General features: G+C 31.7%; 1 protein-coding gene across 1 annotated transcript; it reads right to left on the bottom strand.

The window, feature by feature from the left end:
• Positions 1 to 1,813: 1,813 nt before the first annotated feature.
• LOC149905056 (uncharacterized) lies at positions 1,814 to 5,318 on the bottom strand. Its single transcript, XM_090106190.1, has 7 exons — positions 5,221 to 5,318; positions 4,718 to 4,935; positions 4,262 to 4,448; positions 3,840 to 3,939; positions 3,533 to 3,637; positions 2,859 to 3,014; positions 1,814 to 1,867 (listed from the first exon to the last, which is right to left on the bottom strand). Exons 1-7 carry the CDS (start codon positions 5,316 to 5,318, stop codon positions 1,814 to 1,816), a joined length of 918 nt encoding a protein of 305 aa, XP_089962316.1.
• Positions 5,319 to 26,076: the final 20,758 nt, after the last annotated feature.

Here is a 26,076-nt window from a genome sequence, read left to right as displayed (position 1 = left end):
TAATCCTCTTATCTGAAACTCTGCAAGTCGACGCTACCCGCCACTCCGAATATAATTCACTTTATCCATATTCAATATCAGATCGTGCGACGGCGAGCAAATAGAGCGATTCAAGTGAGAATTATTATTGGATAAAGCTCGCCTCTTTTCTCCTTGTCTATTTTCAATGTTCGTTGGAGCATGATAATTTACGTGTTATATTCGATATTGCGCTCAGAAAATGTGTTGTTTATTATCTGTTTATTGGCTCTTGACTCTGACTTATTGGAAAGTGGGTACGTAAAATTAAACTATATTGCATTTTTCTGAATACAAGGAAGTTAGTAGAAACTACACAATAACGTTTATTCATTTCATTCTTGTTATTGTTTTCCATTCAAGAGAAACGCAGTTCCTTATAATCTTTAATACGTTTTGTATGAAACCAATCGTGCATATTACTGAGAAGTACTTAAAACTTTTATTGATAAATAATAGAGCGAGAAATCGAAGGCAAATAAAGCTTAATTTTTATTAAAGAAAAGAATTGAAAAGTTAATTTTTCCTGCGATATCGTTTATCCAACATTTCATTTCTTACATGTGTCTGTTTGCGAAATATATTTGTCGTGAAAGCATAAAACGTAATTTTAAGTATGAACAGAGGTACAGACACAAGGAAGCCATCAACATGTAGGCAGAGATATTGTTCATGAAGCCTCATACGAGACAAACACTCCATGCCTTACAATGTTTCGTTATCTATTGTTCCCACATATCCCCTGATTGGCCCTTATTGTGACATGAAACACAAATGTTACTTTAATTGTAGGTACAGCTCAAAATGTTGCATTGTAATGTTGATATATGTAATAAGTTTAATTTATTAAGTTTAAGCCTAATCTATACTCATATTATAAAGCTGAAGAGTTTGTTTGACCGCGCAAATCTCAGAAAGTACTGGTCCGATTTGAAAAATTCTTTCAGTGTTAGATTGCCCATTTATCGATGCAGGGTACGCTAAGACAAACAAGAGCGGAGCAGGTAAAACCGCGGGGCATAGATAGTAGTTAATAAATGATAAGGTGCGTTACATAAAATATAGAAACATAAAACGTCCATAAAATACATTTAAATCTTCATTCATTTTTCTTTAATAATCCAACTTCAGTCTGGCTGAAGAGCCACACACATGCGAGAAGTCGCATGTTATCCAGATAAAAATAGACTTTTTTTCTATTTCAGACCATTTCATTGATTCTATTTCAGAGATTCCGTAGCCTATCTCTGTGTCAATTTTAATAAAGAACCGTTTTATATTCTTTACGTTCACAATTAGAAATAAAATTTTCGTTCAGAATATATCTTAATATTGTATATATAAATCTCGTGTCACAATGTTTGTCCTCAATGGACTCCTAAACCACTTAACCGATTATAATAAAATTCGCACATCATGTGCAGTTCGATCCAACTTGAGAGATAGGATAGTTTAAACATGTAGGTACCACGGGCGAAGCCGGGGCGGACCACTAGTGTTATATATAATATTAAGAATATATATTATATATAATATAATATTTTGATTTTTTTTTAAGAATAGAAAAATGAGGGATTCGAATTTGCATCTTTCACCAATAACCATACTCAACGCCTAGGCTCTCGCTCTATAATATTTTTGTTTGGTAAATTAAACTAATTAGTTTACTGATGACTATTCAATGAAAATATAATATTATGTAATTAAAAAGTGCCTTTATTATTCTTGTACCGACTAACAATTTTCTACTATACTTTTAGGTGTACCTAATAATGTTTTGTATTAAATATTGAACTTAAATGTTTGCTTGTCTGAGCATGTTGTAGAAGGAATACGCTGAAGCCATTTTCTGTAAATAAAATTACAATTAATTTATAAAAAGATAATACTATTTACAACTTAACACAAAACAAAAAGTATTTTTTAAATCTTTGACTGACTAAAATTGATATAATTTTACAAAATTAATTTTAGAAATTACACTGTTGTTCACAACACCTTTTTTGCTTCACTTAGGTGAAGCTTTGAAGGTTTATGACGCCGGTAGGTAATAATTTTTCTATGAAAAATAAAAGCTTACAACTAACATACGTACACGGAAATCTATAATTGAAACAGATGTGTTTAGAACTTTAAGTATGTAATGATAATCAATCAGTGAAACATGTAAAACTGTACCCAAATAAGACAATAACCCATCACTTGATTCCAGGTAGACCTCGAGAGTCGAGACTGATTTGAATTTATTTTATACTGAGGTTACTAAAAGACTTAACAAAAAAATATATTAAATAATCTTGTTCAAGAACATGACTTGTAACTAAAATTGAATACTAATAGCGGTAAGTAATTTAGATTAGCTTCCCTGATTGCCGTTAACCGCACTATGTCAATTAATCGAAATCTGGCAAACTCACAAAGCTACTATAATTACCTTTGTATATATATTTTATATATACCACATTATTATGTTGTTAACATCCTCCATTTATCCTTATTAACAAAATTGTTTGAGTTAATGTATGTTATAACGCGTTTGATAATAAATATGGCTATAAAATAGCATGTTCAATTGCAGGAAATAAATGTTGAAAATTTACTCGATACTCGAGAAGACTTAATTAAGTTTTTTCTATTTATTGGTAGTTAGATCTTAGTTCTTAACTAACTAAGAACTAAGATTGGTCTTACAAATCTTAAAAAGCTCTTATTCTTTTTTATTTTAAGATTAAAGAAAGAGAAGCTTAGCCAACACACATAGATAATATAAAATTCGTCATAATTTTTTTCTATTTATAAAAAAGTTGCCACCACTAAAAATAAAATCCAAACTGACTTACGTTTGAAAATGTTTCAATAGATACCTCTTCAAAGCCGGGCGCTTTAATGGGCAGGGGTCGCAAAGACCGTTGCATAATGAGTACTAAGTAGGGGCGTATCACTGGGGACGCTTGCCAAAACGGAATATTCCAACACGCAAAACCAATCGAACTTACCTGGATAATACACATTTATTAATATTTTAATATAATAAAATAGTTTATTTTCATAATACAGAAAATCTCATTGTAGAAAGAGTTAAAATTATTCCAAAGAATAGAGGATATTTTTCCAAAGTGTTCCGATGTACATTCAGCACCTTTTAGCACTGTAGGTGTGTAATGTAAGTAATGTAACAGAATATATTGTTATCGATATTATGTTTTTAACAAAATATAATTTGTTATATTCATACAACAATGCAAATCTTATAAATAAATGTAAGTTGGAAATTATAAGATGTTTTGTCCAAACTGTCTTTAGGATAATGTACAGGATCATAATATAATATAATATATAATATTATGTATGTGACAGAACAACTTTTATTACTGTTTGCAATAAGGATTGTGGCACGTAATATATTTCTTGATCCATATTGTTTGCAAAACGCCATAATATCCTTCTTGTTGTCAATATCCTTTTTTACGTACCGCCTCTGTATGCTATTTCAAAAAATGTAATTTAAATCTACCTTGAGAGACAGGAAATTGCACAAGTAACTCGGTATAAACACGGATATTATCGTTGCAATACACAAGAGCAAAGATATTGCATTAAATTCACCATCTTGAAGTTTCTGAAACAGACAAGACATTGAGCAAAATTTTTTCTAAAACATATTTTTATTAAAAAATTAGCAAGTTAAAAATCTTAAAGCAAAAGATTTCGTAATAAGCTTCTCTAAGCTTTATAGTTCTTAAATCCAACACAGAAAGGTTAAGTCGAAGAGCTTTCCCGCCAAGTGAATTAAAAGCAGTTTGAAGTAACTAGGCTGTAACCTCTGTAGTGCAGTAGGCGCTCAGGCAAACCACGGGTGCACAAACTTTTTGTTCAAACATTAATAATTTCGTGTAAACCCGAGCGTAGTACATCATGAGACTGAAAAAGGTTATTTATTTTTTATTCTTTCTTAGAATAAGTAAAGAAAGAGAATGCACACAAAGTGAAAGAGAGGTAGGTATTTTGAGGGAAACATATCCCTGACTCATTGAAACGAAGGGAGACAAAATAATTTATTACGTCTGCAATAAATCCAGAAGGGAAATATAATCTGGTCCTTGTCATACTCATTCAACAATGCGAAAGTTACTGGACGAAACTTAAATAGACAAATTTAAATAACAAGATAGATTAAAAATAGTCCAGCTTGCGAAGTCAATTTTAGTCTGTGAGAAGTTTAAATAGTTTATTTATAACATACTCAATCATTGAATGATGCATCCGTAAAATCTCAGACATTCTGTATTTGATTAAATTTGAAAAATAATCTCGTTCCCGTTTGTTGACCGCTGGACGGATGCCTTTCATTAGATCTTCGATGCTCCAAATAACTAGGTCCGCTTTGGTTGCAATCTCGCCTATCCATAATATTTGGATCTGCATCATAACTGTTAACATTTTGTTCAATTACTTAACAAATAATCTTTGTTAAATAACAAACACATCATAATAAGTATAGGTATCTACAACACTAAATGTTATAATTAGAGAACAATGAGCTTTTCACGGAAATTAGATGAAATAATTTTAGTAACCATAATGTAGGCTTCAAGCGACATAACATAATTAGTGTAGCTGAATTTTATGAACGCGAATTATATACCTACCTAGTTACTGATTTTAATATGTAGGTAGTACTTTATAATTTTATACTCACACAAATAATTCGAAATATAAGCAACAACGCACATATTTGAATAAATCAAGCATATTTCATACAATGGTGTCTTCCCAAAATCCGTTTCAAATGCCCAGAACGGAAAGGGTAAAGGGCGCTTCCCACTTAACTCTGGTTTGTGAAAAGATAAATACCACAATAATGCAGTAATGGAGAATATCATCATTCCAAGCCCCACAGACCCCATGAACAAGATACTAAAGAGGCACACCTTCCAAATAATGAGCTGGTTTTCAAAAAACTTTGCCCTGGAAATTGTGAACGGTTAATTAGAATGTTCATTAAATTTAGGTTCTCATTAAGCATTTCGTTACTTAATATAATGATTATAGTAATATCAGAAATTTAGAAATAATGGTGTATCAAGCTCGATTAACTGTCAGTAAAACGGAATTTCTTTGTTTTGAAAAAGATAAATTATAATATAATATTTTCTTAATTAATAATGAAACTTTATTTTCATTTATTTTGTAGGTAGGTACCTGTACTTGCTACCTTTCTCGCACACATACTGAAAATCTTCTCGAATGATTCTAAATAAATTGTGATAGTCCACCAAATTTGATTTTGTGCACGACATGATTAGAAGCTTATACAGCATGATCAATTCATATGTCCCTGCTTCAGTTATATGAGCTATATCTCTGCTTTCAATTCCATGGTATAGAGATATGGTAAGCATCAAAAGAGCACTCGCACCACAGAAAAGTATGAACGTTTTTAAAACGTATCTGTAAATAAAGATATTAGCGAAATAGTAACGAGCATACATACATGATACACCCATCCTAACAACGTTTGGCTAAAAAAAATGTTTAATAATAGTAGGATTGGATTTGGCACTTTTTTTAGCCAAACTTAGCCTAAATTATTTCTTTAATCACTTCAATTATTTATATTGAAATTTATGAGAGCTGAAAAACATTTTTCATACAATCAAATAAAATGAGGATTTCCTTTTGACGTGAACTTCAAATAATAATAATTCTTACTTACGTCCATTTTGGGATCGGTTGATCCAAAACCTGAAAGGCTTTGAGAAACATATAACAGGTTCTGTGAAACTTAAAGGGGTCCACATAGCCTTGAGAATAATCGAAGTTTTCCTTGTTATAGAATTTCTTGATACTGTTAAACATTTTGACTTATGCCTTAGTACGTGATAATATGTGAATCAACTGTGCTTTTATATAGAAATTTAAACTTCTTTATAAGGAACTTCTATACACATAATATATCAATGCGACTGATTACGTATGGAATTTATTTAACTCTTTTTTTCATAAAATAATATTCATAAACTGAACTATTAAACACAATTAGTCAATTTCAATCCAATCCCTATTATATGAATATGAACTCGTGTGTGAAAACAATTAAATTTATTTGCAAATTATTTCGAATCGCTATCCGTAATCAATCCAAAACAGGAACGCTATTAAAATTATTAAATCGATTATATTGTGTAGGGAATAATATTATGTATGATGTATTATTATATGCATGATTTTATATTCTTGCGCTCAACAGCAAAAAGGTATGGCAAGAAGTTTAAGTTAAGCCCCTTGTGTGGTCTATGGTTTGTTAATAACCTTGTGACGTCCCTCGTAAATTTTTCATAAATGTAATATACGTTAATACGGAATCGTTTCCTTATACAACCGAATATTGCTCATAAAATGGGTAATATTGAAAAGTATTCACTGTAAAACAATGGAAAAAACAACACTTTTTCGAAAATGTTCAGTCATCCACCAGTCAGGATATTGCAATGTTACAAATATGAATAAGATAAATTGACCTTCCTTTTTTTTGCTTTAAAATGTAGGTATTGGTTTTCTGAGCTATAACGATTCCAATTTTCAAGAACAAAATGTCTATCGCGATATTTATTAGAGCAGTAAGCGGTAGCTTATCACGACAGTGATAATTTGCTCAAATATCTTGTCTTTTATTACGGCCATATTTTGCGGATAATTTGAACGACCAAATTGTAGCGTCGTCTATCGCCAGGAGCTCTGTCTTGTACCAAGTAGTTGTAAAAATGTTCTTTCACTGCAATTATGAAACATTAATGAATAGCGACCCAACTTTAGACACCGTAATAAAAAGTTCTACCTTCTGAAAGATTCATACGCTTTTCCTTGTGATTTTTCATAACGATGTTTCAACGGAATTTTTTTAATGTTTTCTAAGTAATTGCTTTCTTTTTCATGAAATGGGGATTTAATGTGAAATTTTTGTGTAGAATAAAATGTTTAAATGTACAATATAAAACATTACTTTGGAAGCAGAGATGTAAAAGTAAGTAGGTACATAGTATATTGCTACAACGCTACACATCTTAACTTTTATTACGTAGAAAATTTCAATTTGAAAAAGTATAACATATCTACACAATTATTTCAACAACCGTCGACGATTTCTTTGTATTTCAATCTATGGGAGTTACAATATGTTCAACACAATTTCATCGCTCGGCGCATTTTCGAATGCGCACTGAGTCTGAATATACCTATGACTGAAATCTAAGAAACCTTATATAACATTGTAGCAAATTGCATTGTAATAGCTAGGACATTAAGTCGAACACTTACAACTCAGTAGACGCAGCTGGTGGCCGTTAAACCGTGGCTTTATGTTACCGGTATTTCTATTAGAGACTTAATTATTATGCTAGCTCTGAATTTGTAGCTCTAAAATGTGGAAAATAATGCCAATTTTGGTATAACTGTAAATTTACCGATGCGACTGTTATGTGTTTTAAACAGCAATATGTATCTATTATTCAAATGATTTCGCTGATGAACAATTATTAATTAATATCATAATAACTATCCCTAGTTTTAAAAATTGCTATATTGGTTATCTAGAAGGAATTGTTAATGTTTTATTGTAAACTTAATAACGAAACATATTTTGGCTGTGAGGCTCTAGGTACTCAAGCAATTCTGTTTTTTATTTAATGTTTAACATTAGAACACGAATTTATTCGGCTAACTAAGTCAGAGTCTGTATCCATTACTGAGAAAAACATTATATAGAGTGATTATGTTAATATTCAAGGTCGGTATAGCAATTAATTAAAATATGAACTCCAAATGTATAGGTACTAATATTATAAAGCTGAAGAGTTTGTTTGTTTGTTTGCTTGAACGCGCTAATCTCGGGAACTGCTGGTACGATTTGAAAAATTCTTTATTTGTTAGCCCATTTATCGAGGAAGGCCAACAGGAGCGGAGCACTGCGGGTAAAACCGCGGAGCACAGCTAGTACCAAATAAAGACGGAGATAAATTTTAGAAATATTTTTCATGTCAGCTCTATCATAATTATAAAAAAAGAAATCTTCATCGTCTCAAGATACACCTCAATCAATTAATATAAAAATATAAATAAATTATTACAGATAGTGTTTTTAAAAATGCCTATAAAATAATTTATTCAAACGTAATTAGATAATACCTTAATGCTAGCTGTGAATGTGATCTGTCGCTTTGTGGCAAATTATGTTGCATTCAAGATGAATTTTAAGGAAATAAAATAAAACATCATCTTAGTTCAACCGATACAGAACTTTAAGCTTAGGAAGCGCATACAAAGTAACTCTTTCTAAACATATTAAATAACAGAGTAAATAAAATCAGCTGAACAAAAATAAACGAACTCTGTTTAACCGTTAATATCCTAATTAGATTGAATGTTAATTGATTTTTTGATATCAATTGCATGAATTAATTAATCTAATCTAAGCGCTGGTGAAAATTAATTAGAGGATGCCGTTTGGGAAAAAATATTGACGTTTTTACATCAATCATTAGTTCAATAACGAACGTTGTATTGTGTTGATAAATAATTATGAAAACCACTCTGAAAATTAATCGTTTATTTATTACTCCATCTTATAAATATGGATTACCTATTGAAGTAGATTAGTTTTGGGTTCATAGTGTGATTAGATATTAAGGTTAATGATATAACTATTGCATCCAATTTAAATTGATTAAATTTTTAATCCTTAATATGTGTATGGAATTTGAAGAAGAAGAATATAAATAGTAATTTACTTTGTACACAAAAATTAATGTAACAAGTATCGACGTGGGTTGGACTATGGAAGATTTATAGCATGGGCTTTATTCTGTTCATCTATGTCTCCCATTGCATCTTAGATTAATACATCAATATTTTCATGTTCATGTTTTACGAAATCTGGTAAAAATTTACACTAATTTGTGTGCCTTTTGATGTATTATTATGTGACTATTAAGACGTAACGTGGTGTATAAAGTTACATATAGTATTTCCGTAGTGAATGGGATTCCGGGTCGATCGTAGTTTCTGACTCAATTGGCAATTAATTTGAGATCTTATGCCGTTGTACGTCTTAGTTGCTTCGTTAATTCGGTATCCTTTGGGACGTGTAGAACTTTTCTTTTCCAATAAAGTGTGTAAGTATACCTAGAGCCATTTTTTTTGTTTTTCTATAATTTAATCCATATAGTTAACAATCTACTACATATTGTTGAATGATACTTTAAATTTTAAGGCGGGATGTAATTTGTGCATAAAAATCATTAGAACCTAACTATAGGCCGTTAATATGATTATTTCTAAATGAAAATTTTAACCTACTCTACTACATGTCTACTACATAAAATAAACATACGTAAAAGTTTATTCTACATAATTTTTATATTAAGCAAACGCTTTATGTTGTCAAATAAGAAAAAAAAACATTGACTAATATTTCGTTTTCACGAATATAGCTAAAATGAAAACCTGAAAATGTTACCTATTTAATTCGAAAAATATTTCGCTATGTGTACTTAAACGTACCTACACATCGCACGAGGGCTTGAAAATTCACAGTCCAGGAAATCCGAGCAGAGGCGCGTAAATTAAGTTGAAAACGGACTCAGTGGTGTAGCGAAGGTGGGAAATCTCAATTATATGCTGGGGGCGGATGTGAAAAATTAATGTGTTCCGTAATGCGTTGTTGAGGCCGGCAGAGAGCGATTGCCTGCCGCCACGTTTTACTGCCAATTATATCATAACACATGTTACCCGCCAATTACTGCAAGGCTTCAAGACTTCGCTTCGTATTTCAAGCCGGCTGAGATTTGATTAGGAACTTCATTTTAGGGTAGAAGATGTTTTGTCTGTTAATCAAGGTATTATACATAGGTAGGCGTATTACAATGTCAATATTTAGAAACGAAAGAAATATGCTATGTCTGTTATTTTAGTAGAAATAGAGATAAAGCAAAACTAGATATTACAGAGGTATTTCTACATAATATCTTATTTAATCTTATTCCTGCGATGTCTTTTTATGAGCGGAATTGAATGTGCTATTTCAGTAAGTGAAATTTTTAGTTTATTAATTGTAATACTTTTTTCCACTGTTCATATATTTATTAGTAGTATGTATATGCAAATATATGTTGATGATGATAAATAGTCAAATAAATAAATTGAGGAATGATATTCAAATTTATTTAAAAACAAAAATAAGAAGCTCTAGCTGCTCTAACTTAAAAATTGCTAAAAATCATTACGAAAAAAATTGTTTTTTCACACATCTGATAGAAAACTGGACACTCGCTCGAACGTGTAGTTTATTTTTATAAATATATATCGTACACTTTTTATTGATAAAAGTTTTTTATAATAGGAATAGAGCGTTGCTTCAACACAAATTGGTTCAGGCTCGTACCGTGGAGGTTTCCACTTAGCACACTCTCTCAGATAATCGGGGTTAAATGCTAGCTCCAGGATGTTCCAAACGTTACTGTTTCTACACAATATTTATATCTGTATAGAAAATCTCCTGTATTATAAGGTATTATAGGAAACTAGCTTTTCGCCCGCTTCCCTCGGTGTGTCACGTTATGGCGTTTACCATACAAATTATTTGCAATCCCTTTTTTTAAGCTTTTTACAAGTCGATTGAAACAAGCATAAAAGTATATTAAAATAGGTTCTGTTTAACTTGGAAGTATCTTGACCAGATGCCATTAGAATCGTGTTTTTAATATTAAAAGATTGGGGATAGATAGTATCTAATTTATAAAAGGTAATGTAATAGTGTGTATTTTGTATTATTTAGCTAACTTTATATATTTAGTAAGTATGCACAAGTAATGCCATTCCAAGCGGTATATAAAACATTATATTATGTGGTGTAAGAGTAAGAGCTTCAGAGAGATTTATGACAAGGTTAAAAATGGACAGAAGAGAAGATAGGTCAATCGTGTTAAACGGTGAAGCATGCTGTAAAGTACGAATATGCCAAGTCAATTATAATCTTTTGTGGAACCGTGATTGATTGGCAGCAGGACGAATGTGACCCAGTTCCTGTTGAAGCATTATCGAGTTTTACGATACTTTAATTTTTTATATCCCCAACTTCAGCGAACACAATTGAGTGCTATCTTCATTATAACTAAAATATGCCATCCTGCAATCAAATTGAATGTAATATCCCGATCCCAAGCCAAAACATAGCATATAAACACACTTGGCTAGTGAATATTCCATCAATCTGCCAGTGTTCTATTCTAGCAAGCCCGTATAAAATATTTAGGCGTTTTCACATACTGTCCTCTCTTGGGGCACGCATATTTATGCACTATGTGTAAAGAAGGAAAGTTGATGAATGTTTTTGGCAGTAGGGGCAGCCTTGGATAGAAACGTCATTGGCCTCGTTTACCGGTCTTTGTATATTCTTCATGCTGTATTCGTTTGCTATGGAACAAACACTAGTTTCATAAATCGCGTTCAAAAGGATGTTTAAAGGCCAACTGTAAACTGTATCGGTTCTCAACAGTTATAAAAAGATTGGAGAAAAGTTTATTTTTTTAAGTATTTAAATACCTAATAAATATCTTTTAACGTTCATTTAGTAATCTTACCTAAAAATATGAATAGCTTTTATGCATTACTGTTAAAAGAAAACATTTTAACAGAAACAAGTAAAAGGTTCTCATGTAATTTTACTTATAGAGAAATGCATTTAAAACGTAAAGCTTGTTTTAAAGCAAAGCCAAAGTATTAAAAGGCTTCAATGAGCTTTCTGAGACATAATAACTGTGTGCAATATTATATTATGATGTTGATCGCGTTTATATTTATTTAATAAAAATTTGTTATTGTAGAGTTTACTTGTGACGTCAAAACAAAAATAACAAAAGTTTTATTATAAATCTGAAATTCTATTAATAAGGTAGGTAAATAAATAAACTTTTTATTTAATAATTTAATGAGCTTCTGTTATGAGTTAAAAATTGATAAGTTACATAGGATTTATATAGGTATCACTTCAATCCTATTTTCTGTAACAGTACATAAACCAATAAATTTCATATGAACTGTAAACATCTACAATACGAAAATACGAAACAATAACTCCGATAAAACGGGCAGTCAAATAAAATCCGCATTGAAAAATTTTTATAGGAACGTTTGGGAGCTTTAGCCACGATGCCATAAATAGACCCTTGCATGCCGTGAAAAACTAATATCAAAAGCTTTCAACTGTACCTGACACAGGAGTAGGTATTAGCTAGTCGTGTAACAAACAATACACCTATCGTTTATGCCAGAGCAGTTAAACATATTCGCGTTTATAAGGTAATCTCATAAGAAGTCGGGTTTGGAAAGCATGGAGCACACAATGGCCTAAAGTTAGCGTAATGAATACGTGACTTATCTTCCCGTCGCAGGCTGAAGAGGTATCACACTCGAGTTTGTTCCCTTTCAGTCGAACTTACCCTGCTGACATGATTAATTTATTAAACTTATTATAACTTAATATTATTGCGGATTATAAGACGTGTTTTCAATTAGAAATCTGAAGGCGTTATTGTATTTTTATAAAAGGAGTATTTGTAGGTTGTAAATATATATTTTGAATAGGAATTGATTAAATAATTATTTGTGGTAATTTTCATGCTTTTGGCGTTGATTTGAAAAGTTTTGTAATATCTTAAGGGTAAATAAGTTAATATTATACCTTGGTCCTTGTTAATAATGGATACGTTTTAATACCGAAAAGAAAAAAATAATTTCGTATCGATATCTTCATAGTAAGTATTATTATAGAAGAAGCATTACCACGATTCTCAATGTAACAAACTACAACAAAGAGAAATATAGAGAATGGAAGTGATACTGGTAAAAAATCAACAAGATTCACAGACTAGTGAATTCCATTTCATTCTCTTTTATCATAAATATCATACCTACATCATGATTATATCTTATTGTAGAGGCATCAAGCCCTCATCGTCGTATGTAAATTGATCTCATGTATATTATAGTCTAATATACTATAGTTTATAGAATTATGGCATGTAGTTTCGTCACTAATCACATGAAACGCAATAATTCTGTTAATTCGATCGTGCAAGCATGACCCAGTTCGCGCTGAAGCATTGTCACTGTCACTTAAAAAATTCACTACGGGAAGGTTTCGTGTCTAGGTCAAAAGCTATGTCACACCCCGGACACTCCATACAAAATGATCGTTTTGACAGTCACACTGTAGAGACTGCAAATGTGTGTGTTAACGCTTTATGGTTGGCACATTTGTGACTAGCGTAAAAAAAAATTCGCGTTTTTCTGATGAAATACATCCGTAAACAGCACAATATCTAACCATTTTCTACGAAAAACGATAATCACAAATCCAAAATAATAAAATTAAATTACTTTAAGTCAATTTGATTAATGTTGTCAATCTTCGTTGCGTATCGTCCTTGCAGAAAAATATGGCCCATTTTATGTCTGATCGCGCGGGGGTGAGGTAAGTTTAATTTTGGCGGGAGGCGGAGAGTGTCCGTTCTGTAGCGTTTAGCTACTATTATGTATTCTGTGGCTATGTATTCACATATAGACCGGGAGATACTGACACAAAATTTCGAGTCATTTGTAACAGGATGGCGGTTCTACAGGGGTCTTAGTACGCAATGACAAAAAGAAAAATGATGGTGTGAACGCTGGTACCAGTGGGTTAGTCGCGTGGGCGTTAGTCGAACTCGTCGGAAAAATAGCGAAAGTCAAACGATTTGTAACACAAAAATTTTAGAATTTACCGATAGCCCATAAAAAAGAAGTAGGCGGTAGTGTCATGCCATACTTTTCCGGTATGACTTACAGCCCGCCATACCGACGCGAATGTGTTGATTTAAAAAAAACAATTATTCAACCATTTGTACCAAGCTAACTTTTGCACAGGTAACCATCGTCGTGCAGCCATTTACGAAAATCGCCATGCCATACTTTTCGGACGATTCCAAATGGTCGCCATACCGCCGAAAATCTGCAAAAATTTTTTATTTCGCCTATCTTTTTGTACCAGTATTGCATTTGGCTTTTTGGAGAGTATTTGATAAAATGTGACCATTATTATATTTGCCATACTTCTAGTAGGGGGAAAAAGTGCTGTCATACTTGAAAAATAAATTTATTATTAATTTATATAAGTGAAGATTTCCAACACCTAGATCTTTGAAATTTTGTATTTATATTCGTTGATCCTCAAACTTACAGGAAAAATAAGTGCCATACTGTTACAAATCGTTTGACTTTCGCTATTTTCCGACGAGTTCGACTAACGCCCACGCGACTAAGCCGCCGGTACCAGCGTTCACACCATCATTTTTCTTTTTGTCATTGCGTACTAAGAACCCTGTAGAACCGCCATCCTGTTACAAATGACTCGAAATTTTGTGTCAGTATCTCCCGGTCTAATACTTTAGTACCTTTTAAATATATTGCGTGCAGCGTAAGTGTACGCAAGGAAGTTAATATTGATTCGCATTTTTGTTACAGTTGCAGTAGTGTCTTTAAAAATAATAGAAAAATATTGACGTCATAATATTCTCGATAAGGTCGGTAAAAAAATAACGCAATGATAACTTTTAATAAGTTTACTTTTTCAGGTGCTTGTATAACATTTATGAATATTCATTTTTATATAACTACAATAGAATCGGAATATATTGGAATACCGCGAGAAGAAGAAACCTGATATTAAAAGTTATATTCTATTACTCTGGTCTAGTTGAATAAATAAATGTTGAGTTTGAGTCCATCTAGTTTAATATATTTATAGTATACTAGAGGTCCGCCCCGGCTTCGCCCGTGGTACATATTTCGCAATAAAAGGTAGCCTATGTCCTTTCTCGGGTATCAAAATATCTCCATATTAAATTTCATGCAAATTGGTTCAGTAGTTTAGGCGTGATTAAGTAACAGACAGACAGACAGAGTTACTTTCGCATTTATAATATTAGTATGGATTAAGAAAATCTTTTTAAATTTAAATATTTCTTTAGTAATTTTAAGCTCAAGGTATAGTTATAAACTGCAAATTTCTATAACCTATTAACAGCAAATCTCTAAGTAAAAGCAGCGAGCGGGCAGCCGCCCCTTGGGAATCGTTTTCTAGACGTAAAAAGCTAGCGACCCTCAATTAACGTCTTTATCCAGTCTTAAGATTTAGCACCACTTATATTACAGATAAAATTTATTTAACCTTTGTCTTGAGACAATTTTGTTCTAGCCTAAATATGTATTCTGAAAACATGGTGTTATGTATGATGTTATAATGTATGTTCCAGTTGTCATATTGAATATGTTTTTGAATTGAATTCATCAAACTTTGGTGACTTGTGATAAAAAAACGTAAAATATTACATTTATTTTATTTTTATTTTAATACAAGCCGCTCCGCGCGGTTTCACCCCCGTGGCTCCTCTTCTGTTGGTCGTAGCGTGATGGTATATAGCCTATAGCCTTCCTCGATAAATGAGCTATCTTACACCGAAATAATTTTTAAAATCGGACCAGTAGTTCCCGAGATTAGCGCGTTCAAACAAACAAACAAACTCTTCAGCTTTATAATATTAGTATAGATAAATTCTTATACTTACGTAATTAGACGTGCCTTTTATAACCAAACTATCCATATAATCACAGAATACTTAATAGAAGCTAACGCTAAATCGTAAAGTAGGTATCAATCCTTTTATGATCGATTTCCATTGTCTCTTCTTATAATATGATATTCCTTCAAATGTAAATGTAACATAAACTGCAAACACTGATAAATTCGCTGTCCGCTGAATCAAATATCTGCCATTTGCTCACAGGAGCTTCATAGTCAAGTTGTTATAACGTTTCTTTGTGAGGAATGTCTCGAGTGGGTTTCCTATACGAGATATATAACGGCACAAGACAAGCAAAAGTTGTTTTTCCGTTTCTTAGAGATGCGTTTGTGTTACTGTATGTTCTTTGAAGTTATGCTATTGCAAGCTTTGATGAGTTAGCTGGCTTGTTTGCGCTGGGAAGCGTGTTGTTTTGTATTGAATGATAATAATTCCTTATTTGTATTACGATTAATAACAAAGCTTGTAAGCTTATATTTTTGAATTACGAAAGTTTTTGAATTTATAAATCGATATTTTTATACGATAAATATGTACTTACTTGTAATTAACAAACAATAATCCTTACAATGAAAACAGGTATACACTTTAAATAAAAATACCTACTCTCAAATCTCAAACATTAAGTTGGGAATAGTCTTCCATTCTTTATATAAAATAGATTGGATGCGTCTTTGAAGTTTCATGATTGTTTACTTTGGAATGGCTGTGATTTTCGTGTTTTGTGACAATGTTTGCGAAACATTATTTCAATATTTTTATTTGATTTGTAAAATACTTTATAGGTAATACAAAATAAGTATCTATTATTTTAACCGCATTAAATTGTAGACTTTACGTGTTCTAAGTAGTCTAATATTTTGGAGGCGTCTTTAGTTTGAGTTTGTAAATTCAGCTAGTCTTAGGCATTCCGTGAATATTTTAGGTCTACACCGCACTTAGCCCGTGACGCGTCCGGCGCACAGCCGGCACCGATCCCGATAGTGTCAAGGGAGTTCACGAAATCTAGCTTTTTTATGACTACCGAGTTTGAAAATTTTATTTACCCTATTGTTCTATAATTATATGCCATGTATGATATATTTTTGGAAAGAGGAAGAAACTAGTTATAGCATAAAAATGTAATCATGACGATATATTTTTTCTATAAAATTATAAAAAAATGATTTTCTTTTGTTTTAATTTTAATTGCTTACATACTAACACTTACATGATAATGCTGAGTCATCAAATGATCATATTCACGTTTTCATATCACTACACGATTGCCAAATACATTCACTTATATTTTCACACATTTAACACAACGTATTTCACTATGAATAATAACAAATCTCCATTATTCACAAACAAGAAAAAAAGCGCCATTTTGCGTCTTCCGCACTGAAAAGTTGAAACACTTTTTCACTGAGTATTCTTCAAATATCCCTAAAACCAATATCATAAACGTATTCTACGTAAAATTTCCAGTAATATACGTCTCAATTATCACTCATCTAATTATTCCTCTCGGCATAATTCACAATCCAAATATTCGTTGAACAAGACAAATGTCACAAACTATGGCCGATGACGCAACTCAATCAATGATTCACTTTTTTTTTTATTTTGTGGTTTTGGTCTCTATTGCCTGTCTCGGAGTCGTGTCGATTCGAATTATAAATGTTTAAGGCATAGAGAAATATTTTTTATACTGGAAACATTCACTAGTAAGAACTACAGGTGACCTTCAAAGTCATTGGCCGCGTTATGAACAGTCGTTGTTACGCAGGACGCTACAGTACCATTTCGAGTTACGATTAACCGTCTGTACATAGGACGCGTCACGGGTTAAGCCGTGTGCCAAGGACGCAGGTGGAAAATTCTTAAAGGTAAATAGCCTACTTACTTTATTTTGTTTCTTTTATAAATTTTATGTAGAACCCTTAACCTGATCGCAAATATTGGATTTTGCTTGAAAAGCCCTCAATTATAAACCCTCAAGGAAAATACTATTACGATCTTTTGATATTTTTTTTAGTCAACATTTCGAGGGTCTTGTAGCAATTTTAGTAAGACCTATACTTTTTGTATTCATTTAAACACGAGGATAAATAATGTTTTCTTATTTTTTGTTCATCGACCGACGTGTTTAACATTATAAAATGATGGTTTACATTTAATAACTTTCAACAGTTTATCGAATAAAAAGAAAGTTTTCCTATGTTTATAAAATGCAAATATATTAAGTTAGTCGCCTTGCTCTTTCCGCGACGTGGCATGAAGGAAAAGTTGTTTAAAATCTGTTCTTGGTTCTTTTCTATTGCGATCACGTGCCACGAGATCTAACCGTCTCGGTGTTAGCCAACAAATTGATATTTTTCAGATACTCTTCCGTACACAGACTCGTTCAAGCTGAAATATACTTACGATATCTTCAATTCAAGCCGTAGATAAAAGCTAAACAATATTGTTTCCAATTTATTTCGGACAACCTCAAAGGTTAACCTCTAAGGTTAACCTGTACTTCTTTGTTTTCTTCGCCCATTAGAGTGATTGAAAAAAGATTTTTAAACACTTATATGAAGAGCAGTTTCATTAATTAAAAAATACATTTTGCGAAATGCCTGCATACCTACGTCGAATTTTAAAAGGCTTTACATTAAATTGATGGCATTTATAAACCAAATTGTTCACGTGGACTGCTTTTTAATTATCCATATTGCTTTTTAATGTCATGCTTAAAAGATATGCCGCCGTTCCCGGGAAATGTTTCCACATCATTCATTTAGCGAATTGGGTCGGTACCTATTATTGAAATTCCTCGATTTGAGACGCGGTGAAGTCATCTAGAAACTCGTACAAAGACAAACAAACCGCGGCTGATACAGGTGAATTAATACGCAATAAACGCCAATTTGAATCCATCTCAAGCTATCGTTATTAACGCTTCTAGGTATTTGTGAGTGGCAATGTTCACTTCAACTCTATTGTTGAGCTATTCTATATTCTAAAATAGCATGCTAGTTTAAATATAAAAATGCTTATAAAATTATAATCATTTTTATATTTTAACTAGCAAATTCTTTCTTGCTTATTAATGCCGTGAAAATTGTTTCTCTAATAAGAAAATAAAATGAATAGAAACAGGGAAGTAGTTATCAATTTAAATTATTTTCATTGTATTGTTGTAAATATAGAATGATAAGGAACGTCCTTTCTCGGCAATGGTAACAAAGATAGTTTATGGTCACGGGAGTAATAATTTTTGTAATGTATTTGGAAGAGATGTATTTGTAAGCTGTTAGAACATTTGTTTTGGAGTACCTCTAGGGACTTTATGCCGCAAATTCACTATTGAAATTATAATGTACTTAATCATTGTAACAAATGTAGCATACATTTTGGTTTTGATACAGAATAATGTGTTTATTTGAGCATAAATGAAATCGACTTCACGACTCTATGATATTTTATGGTTGATCAAATTTTTATTTGAATCCATTTTGATACTTACAACTTTCAGCATTCTTTAGATCGCATACCTAATGCCTCTATTTGCATATTAATTATCTACAAAGTCACACTTAATACGTATTATATGTAGTATATAATATGTTAATTAAATTTATATGAGATCAATGATAAATGTTTAATAGTTACCTATATAAAAATAGGGTGTAGATAATATTAAAATACAACAAAATTAAGTCTCCTCCTTTCTGAAAGTCGGCTAAAAATAGTTTAATCTCGCGGTTTCGCGAAGTAGTGTATTTTTTAGTTCGTAGTTACTGCTTTCCTTTTTGCCGAGTTGTGTACGTTTTAGCTCACCTTTATAAATCCGTTCCGGTTTTTTAATTTTACTTATTTTCTAAAGAACTTTTGGGGTAATTGCAAATGGTGGAGTAATTTAAAATGTTGTTTTGTAGTTTCTTAAATAAAAAAAAATTAAATTCGTAATAACATTAGTTAAGTATTTCACAAAATTGATTACTTACACCCATGGTGTGTTTTAAAACTTTAAATAAAAAATGAAAAAAATCCCGCCATTCACCTAGTCAAGTTTTTATGTAAAGAACATTGTGTTTACACAATTTCGTCTAAAGTTCAGAAGTCTTTAAATAACTTCAACGTGCATGCAGTTATCGTTTCAAACTTTTTTATTTTATATGACAGCCAAACATTGAATATACAGCAAACTTAAACTACATTTTTCAAATAAAATTTGCAAATAAATTTATTTTTACGGAACGCGAAGCGACTAACACGTAGCGAACTTTTAATAAAGTTAAAAGAGTAAGTACACACTTTGAAACTCATGATATCATTACTTCGGAACCAGCGTTGTAGTTTGTAATATTATTTTAGTGTTTCTGTAAAGTTTGTGGCATTATTTCAGTGACAGTTTAACGGTTGTATCAAATAAATTTCGTTTGGAAAATATTGTTTGTTAGTTACATCATGGAAAGAGAGAGCAAGAGCGTCCAAACCACCGTAATATGCCATTTAATATATGTAATACAATAAGAAAACAGTTTTTTATAGAGGTTCAAAAATATCTGTAAATCTAGAATTTTATATACCTAGAGCGGCTATTTCATTATACATATAATATAGTTAAATTCTGTTACGAGGAATATTAGGAGCACCTAAGGGATGATACATTTTTTACCTTTTCCCGAAGAAACGTGAAGTCAGTCTCGCCTTTAATTAGGTTACACTCTTGGAAGACTATCTTTAAACCTTGTTAGCGACTAGGTATTACCAGCATGAAACTCTAGAAGCTATGTGTTCCATTAAATTGTATTTATTTTGCTAAATATCTGTTATGTTCGTAGGTATTCATTAATAGTGTTTCAGAACCTTTTTTCATTCCTTGGGCTTGGCTGTCTAATTTCTTTTTGAGTACCTACCTACATTAACGACTGCAAAGATATTAATTTACAAAACAGTTATCGAACCTATTTCTATTTAAGGTACTGAAATGTGTATTTCACAATTGAAAAAATGTGATATGTTAAATTAAAGCTTTGTGATAATACTATGTTTATTTAAGTTTCATTCATTAATATAAGATACGCCATACGGATATAATCTTATCATGGATGTACTCGTATCTAAACCAAAGCAAAATTATATCTGTACACAAGATGTAACGTCGTCCGCTTCACCAATGCTCAAAATGGCGCAGGAAAACATGATTATGAATCCAATCCGGTTTCAACGTATATTCTGCCCCCATGACTTCGACTAATATGACATATTCTACCAATTTGCTTTGGCCTCCTGCTGTATAGATACATTTACAAAAGACGCTCTTAGTTTAAAACATTTGTTCATCAATTGTAATGTCTAAAGTTGGTCTTAAAAACTAAGCAATCTATAACCTTGATACATTTTCTAAGAATCAATTACTTACCTACTTTACTCGATGGTAAAGAGCGTTTACCCATTGCAATGAAAAAGTATAAGGGTCATTTTCAAAATATTTGTACGTCACGAAATTGTCAGTAAACTGTTTCGTTAGGAAATGTCAGGAAGTTGTAAAAGTAAGGCTGTATTCAGAATAAGGTAATATTACATATAAAAAAGTAAGAAGTCACTAGTTAAAAAATATATATATTTTTAGTTACAAAATAATCAACAAACAGTCAATTTTTATAATTCTCTGTTTGCTCTTCCTTTTCTTTTCTTCTATCATTAGCTTCTTTCCATTTTTGTCTTCGAGCTTCTTTTTCACTGTCATTAAGATCTGATATTTTTCTTTGTCTTTGTTTCACTTTCTCGAGGCGTTTTTTCCTTTTCTTTTCATATTTTTCAGGGTTTTGCTTTTTTAGTTTTTCAATGTATTTTTTTGCCGTTCGGCAACGGTTAGCGGCATTCTGAAACTAAAAAAAGCTGTTGGATATATGTATTTTGAATAAAAATAAAAACAAAAGTAAGCATCACTCGTGTGGGTGGAAAAGCGATCAACACTAAATGCAATAAGGCAAGCGTTATCCCATCAGAAACCACTTGTAAAATTGGAGGCCAAGACTCACTGATCCGCTTTCACTATAAAAAAGTTATCAGATCCCAGGAAAAGTCAAGTCCCTAAGCCCGACTTTACTAACCCTACATCATGGTTTAACCCATTGACCACCGAGCGCCCCGATCGGGGCGCGACACAATAGATAATAATCTATTGTGTCTGTGATTCCGGGGACTGATGGATTAAAAAAGTATGGCCTGTAGTTACAAAAAAATAATCTTGAGAGATTTATTGTTTTTCTCCTTTATTTTTATTCGTTACATTAATTTAAATACTTTACACATGAGACCACAGCTTTACCGTCTACAATTTACTGACGTCAGTAAATGTCAAGAAATTGTTCGTCAGTAACATGTAAAAAATAACCTAAGAAATACTTTTACACAAAAAATAATCACATTTACCATTAGATTGAAAGTGTAATCTATTACTCTAGTCATAATTTAAGTATATTACAATTGCGGTAGGTGAATTCTTCAAAATGTACTTACTTTTGTTGAGAATACGTCGTTAGGAAAATGTAACTAAATTTTTTGCACAGCACACTACAGGACTTCTTCCGTGTCTGGACGACGAACAAAATGGCAGCGCGTTAATGTGACCTTACTATTCGTGACATGACCAGTGTTGCCAATGATTAGAGTTAGATTCCTCCTCTTTGTGATACAAGAAGTTGGTTAATTATGTCAATAAATCAGTGTCACGAAATTGTAACGATTGATAGGGACATTTTTATAATATGTCATTCTTCGTTTATTTAAGGTAATTTAAATAGCTAATCTATCAGATATAACACTTCAAACATTGCTTTTTAATTATGATACAAAAAAATAGGAAGTTTCATACAAAAATTCTGATAAAAATATTGGTTTTCATAGTCGTCCACATAGGGGACAATAAAAAATGTATGGAGCTTTTTTTGTTACTTTATTTTCACATTAAATTTATGTAAGAATTTGAATCGCAATTCATTGCTTTTTATCAGAAATGATATGCAGTATGCTTAAGTTTAGTCTGTAAAACGTTAACAATGATTTATTTCAGTCGTAACCATATTTTTTTCGAAGATTTTTTAGGGGGACAAACATTTTGTAGCAATGTACAATTATTTTGAAAACGACCCATAAATAATATCTAATGTTTAATGAAAAAAGTGAACTAACATAGTATTTGGAAACGTCAATTACAAATGTACCAGTTTTGTGATGTTTACAGTTCTCAATTTGTGGTAAGTAATTACGTACTTTTATCACTTTAATTCGCTATGCCAAATGGATACAAATGACTGCATTTAATATGTTAAATACGATTTCAAATTGTGGAATCGATATGATTAAAATAGGATTACATTTGCCGCACTGGAGTGTCATATAGATATGAGTATTGGATGAATTTTGAGCTAGGAATAAACCTGCAATCTAAATTCATGTGGTGGTGCATTCGAATGGCCAGTCTGTGTTAAAGCTTTTACTTATACTTACATAAACACACATTTTCGATGTAAGTTCTCACATAAATTGGTTTTATGTTTTATTAAAAAGTGATTTAAATAATATGCAAAGAGTGTATTAATATGCGCACCTCAATAACCTGTACATGCATTCGTCGTGTTTTTATTAAATTGTAAATAATTATACAATATACAGCCTGGAAACAATGAAAATATTGTAAGAAAATATTTTATTGACAAATATCTACAGTAGGTACCTACTTTGCATTTGTGTACAAGTGTCCAAAAAATAAGTAAAATAAAAATTTGGTGTCTTTTTTTAGTTACTGGACTTTAAAACTTTTAATTACGCAAAATGTTCGCGTTTGTGTGTGATCTTAATATTAGTATTTTTCGCTGTTTTATGAAACCAACATGTGAAGTGATTATGGCATAATGGCTCATGTATCATTGATATACCTACTTTATTTTTGGCTAGTTCAGGTTGTATGTACTGGACTGGAGAGTTACAGTATCTCTACAGCGCTTTACTTGTGTGTTGGATTTGCATTTGATGTGACTTAATTTGTTCAGTAGCGGAGTTAGGCATGACATAATTTAAGTGAATAAAATCTAAGGAATACGAACGAAGATCTTTATTTATTTTTTCTTATTTTTGGTGTAAACATTGTTTAAACAGGAATATGCAAAAGACAGCAGAAGTCAGCATAAGTATATTTTCTCGGGTCATCATAAAATAAAAAAAAACTTTTGATGACGTTAGACAACCCAGTATTTCGAACATTTCTCAGCGAACGTGATGACAGGCAGACTGTAGGTATTTATTATGTACACTTGAATTAATGTATCTATTGAAAAATAATCGCACACTGTTATATTCTTAACCAAGCTATATTCTTCTCTATTGTATTTGCTCCATTTCTAGATAATAGAGAGATAATAGTGACATCAAACTTCAAAGTTACCATATTGTGCATGAAAGGGAGCACACATCTGATTGAACACCGCTCGGTCGTGAGGGCTCATTGTCCAAACATACATAACTTGTACTAGATAATATACTACTCACATGTATTAAAATGTTTCACTTTATATTAAAAGGTCATGAGGTACGAAGGCGACTTTGTTGAGAGGAAAATGAATGCTTTGTCTTTTTGCTCTCCCGAATTTATACTACAAATATTACTACAATAAATTAATAATTTATCATGCATGAATTATCATTCAAGGATTATAATGTGGTATTTCGCCAATCAAATAGATATAAATAGAATGTTAATAAATAAATGGGAAAATCCATAAGCCCCTTAAATCACGTTTGTAAATTGTGAAACGCGTTATCTTTAATAAGCAGGTAATTAATAGGTATAATGTTAATTGCAACTACAATGTTGACAATAATTATTACGTCTGTAATCGCAATGATAGAACAGTCTTGTGGGCACCTACCACAATCTTCTGTCATTCGAGAATTATGCCCAAGTGTAATTTTCAAGGCACGGAAATACTCAACTATCCGGAGGTATTTGACCGCAAAATACAAGCTCCTTTTAAAGCTTCGTAACTATGTGATACTTCTGGTATAAACCCTATTGATTTAATGTCTAATCAGACAATTACAGGCGCAGTTACAGCCTGAAATTTGAGGAGTCATCCAAATAGTAAATTATAAGAAAATTAGACATACGAGTAGTGCAGGATATACAATTTTTATGGACACAATATTTAACAAATGGAAGTCTTCTACGTTATTGGCGAACCCATAAAATTGTTTTATATTTTTTTTTTGTTAAGTTTCAGAACCTTTTTGAATTTGTCGAGTACGATTTTAGTTCTGTTACCTGTGACCTCACTTTTGGACCGAGCTTGGGCACTTAACTTTATAAATTTTTGCTAATAAAACAATTTTGTATCACACAATTTAAAAGAAATTGTAGAATACGTAGACAAATACTTAACCTCTGCGTCGCAAAGTCGGCACAGAAAAGGTGCAACTTGTAAATCACATTTCACAGAAAATATCTTGTAGTTGGAAAAATGTGATTTTTGCATAATATGATCCCAGCGCTTGCATGGTTAGATACAGGTATAAAAGACGGCAGTTATAAAATACACCTATTGAGAAAGTTGTCGATATATTTTATTCGTCGTGTCTTGGTTTTCTTATTTCTATTATTTCCTGTATTATGTTTAATTTACTTCTGTATCAACCCGTTCTATATATACCTGAGCGAATAAATTTTCTCATCATAAACGTGTTAATAGATATTATAAATATTCTTTAAATATATGTATCGTGCATATGCAGAATTGAGCTTCTTTTTCGAATTACCTAATTCGGTACGGAAGACGCGTACAAATACATCAAAACTTTATTGATGAAAAAGAAAGCCGATTAATTAGCATAACACAGATATAAACCATCATACCTCATAACCAATCACTTTACGCTTGATATACCTAATACCTATACCTAATCACCCACACAATTCAAAATAGAACCTTTATTATGTTGTACTACATAGAAACCTGATTATAATGTTTGCAATAAAGCTGCATTAAAATAATGGGATCGATACCGCAGTTAATACACTTCCATCATAAATTCAATTAAACAACCCATAAGCGTACTCAAAATATGTGGTTTTAACAAAATTTGTGATCAAAAATGTATTTAGCACTTATATAAAGTTTAATTGAGTTCGCGAAACGCAAACTGGTTTTGTTAAATCGTGTCTGTTAAGGTAAACAATGAGGTTGGAAGCATATTTTCAGTTCGGCCAGAAACATTAAGGAAATGTGATTACAAGGCAAGCGGAAGTTAGTTTAACTTCAGCTTCGAGTATCCACGAAACATCCGTTTTGTGGACTGCTACCGAATACCGCTTTCAATGTTTGCTCTTATATTTTGTTCATGATTATTG

This window comes from Colias eurytheme, chromosome 10 (assembly GCF_061535395.1).
Source record: "Colias eurytheme isolate Ceu_HAF_F1 chromosome 10, ilColEury1 Martin Lab GWU primary, whole genome shotgun sequence".
NCBI lineage: Eukaryota > Metazoa > Arthropoda > Insecta > Lepidoptera > Pieridae > Colias > Colias eurytheme.
The sequence above is the reverse complement of the archived record's forward strand: the minus strand, read 5'-3'. Positions and strand labels throughout refer to the sequence as shown.

What these genes read in the sequence shown, in the direction of transcription:
- LOC149905056 (XM_090106190.1), bottom strand. Translation starts at nt 5,318, where the DNA reads ATGTCGTGCACAAAATCAAATTTGGTGGACTATCACAATTTATTTAGA. An exon ending in ATGCATCATTCAATGATTGA is followed by an intron (nt 3,940 to 4,261) that starts GTATGTTATAAA and finishes AACCTTTTTCAG; the next exon opens with TCTCATGATGTACTACGCTC. An exon ending in GCAATTTCCTGTCTCTCAAG is followed by an intron (nt 3,015 to 3,532) that starts GTAGATTTAAAT and finishes TGTATTATCCAG; the next exon opens with GTAAGTTCGATTGGTTTTGC.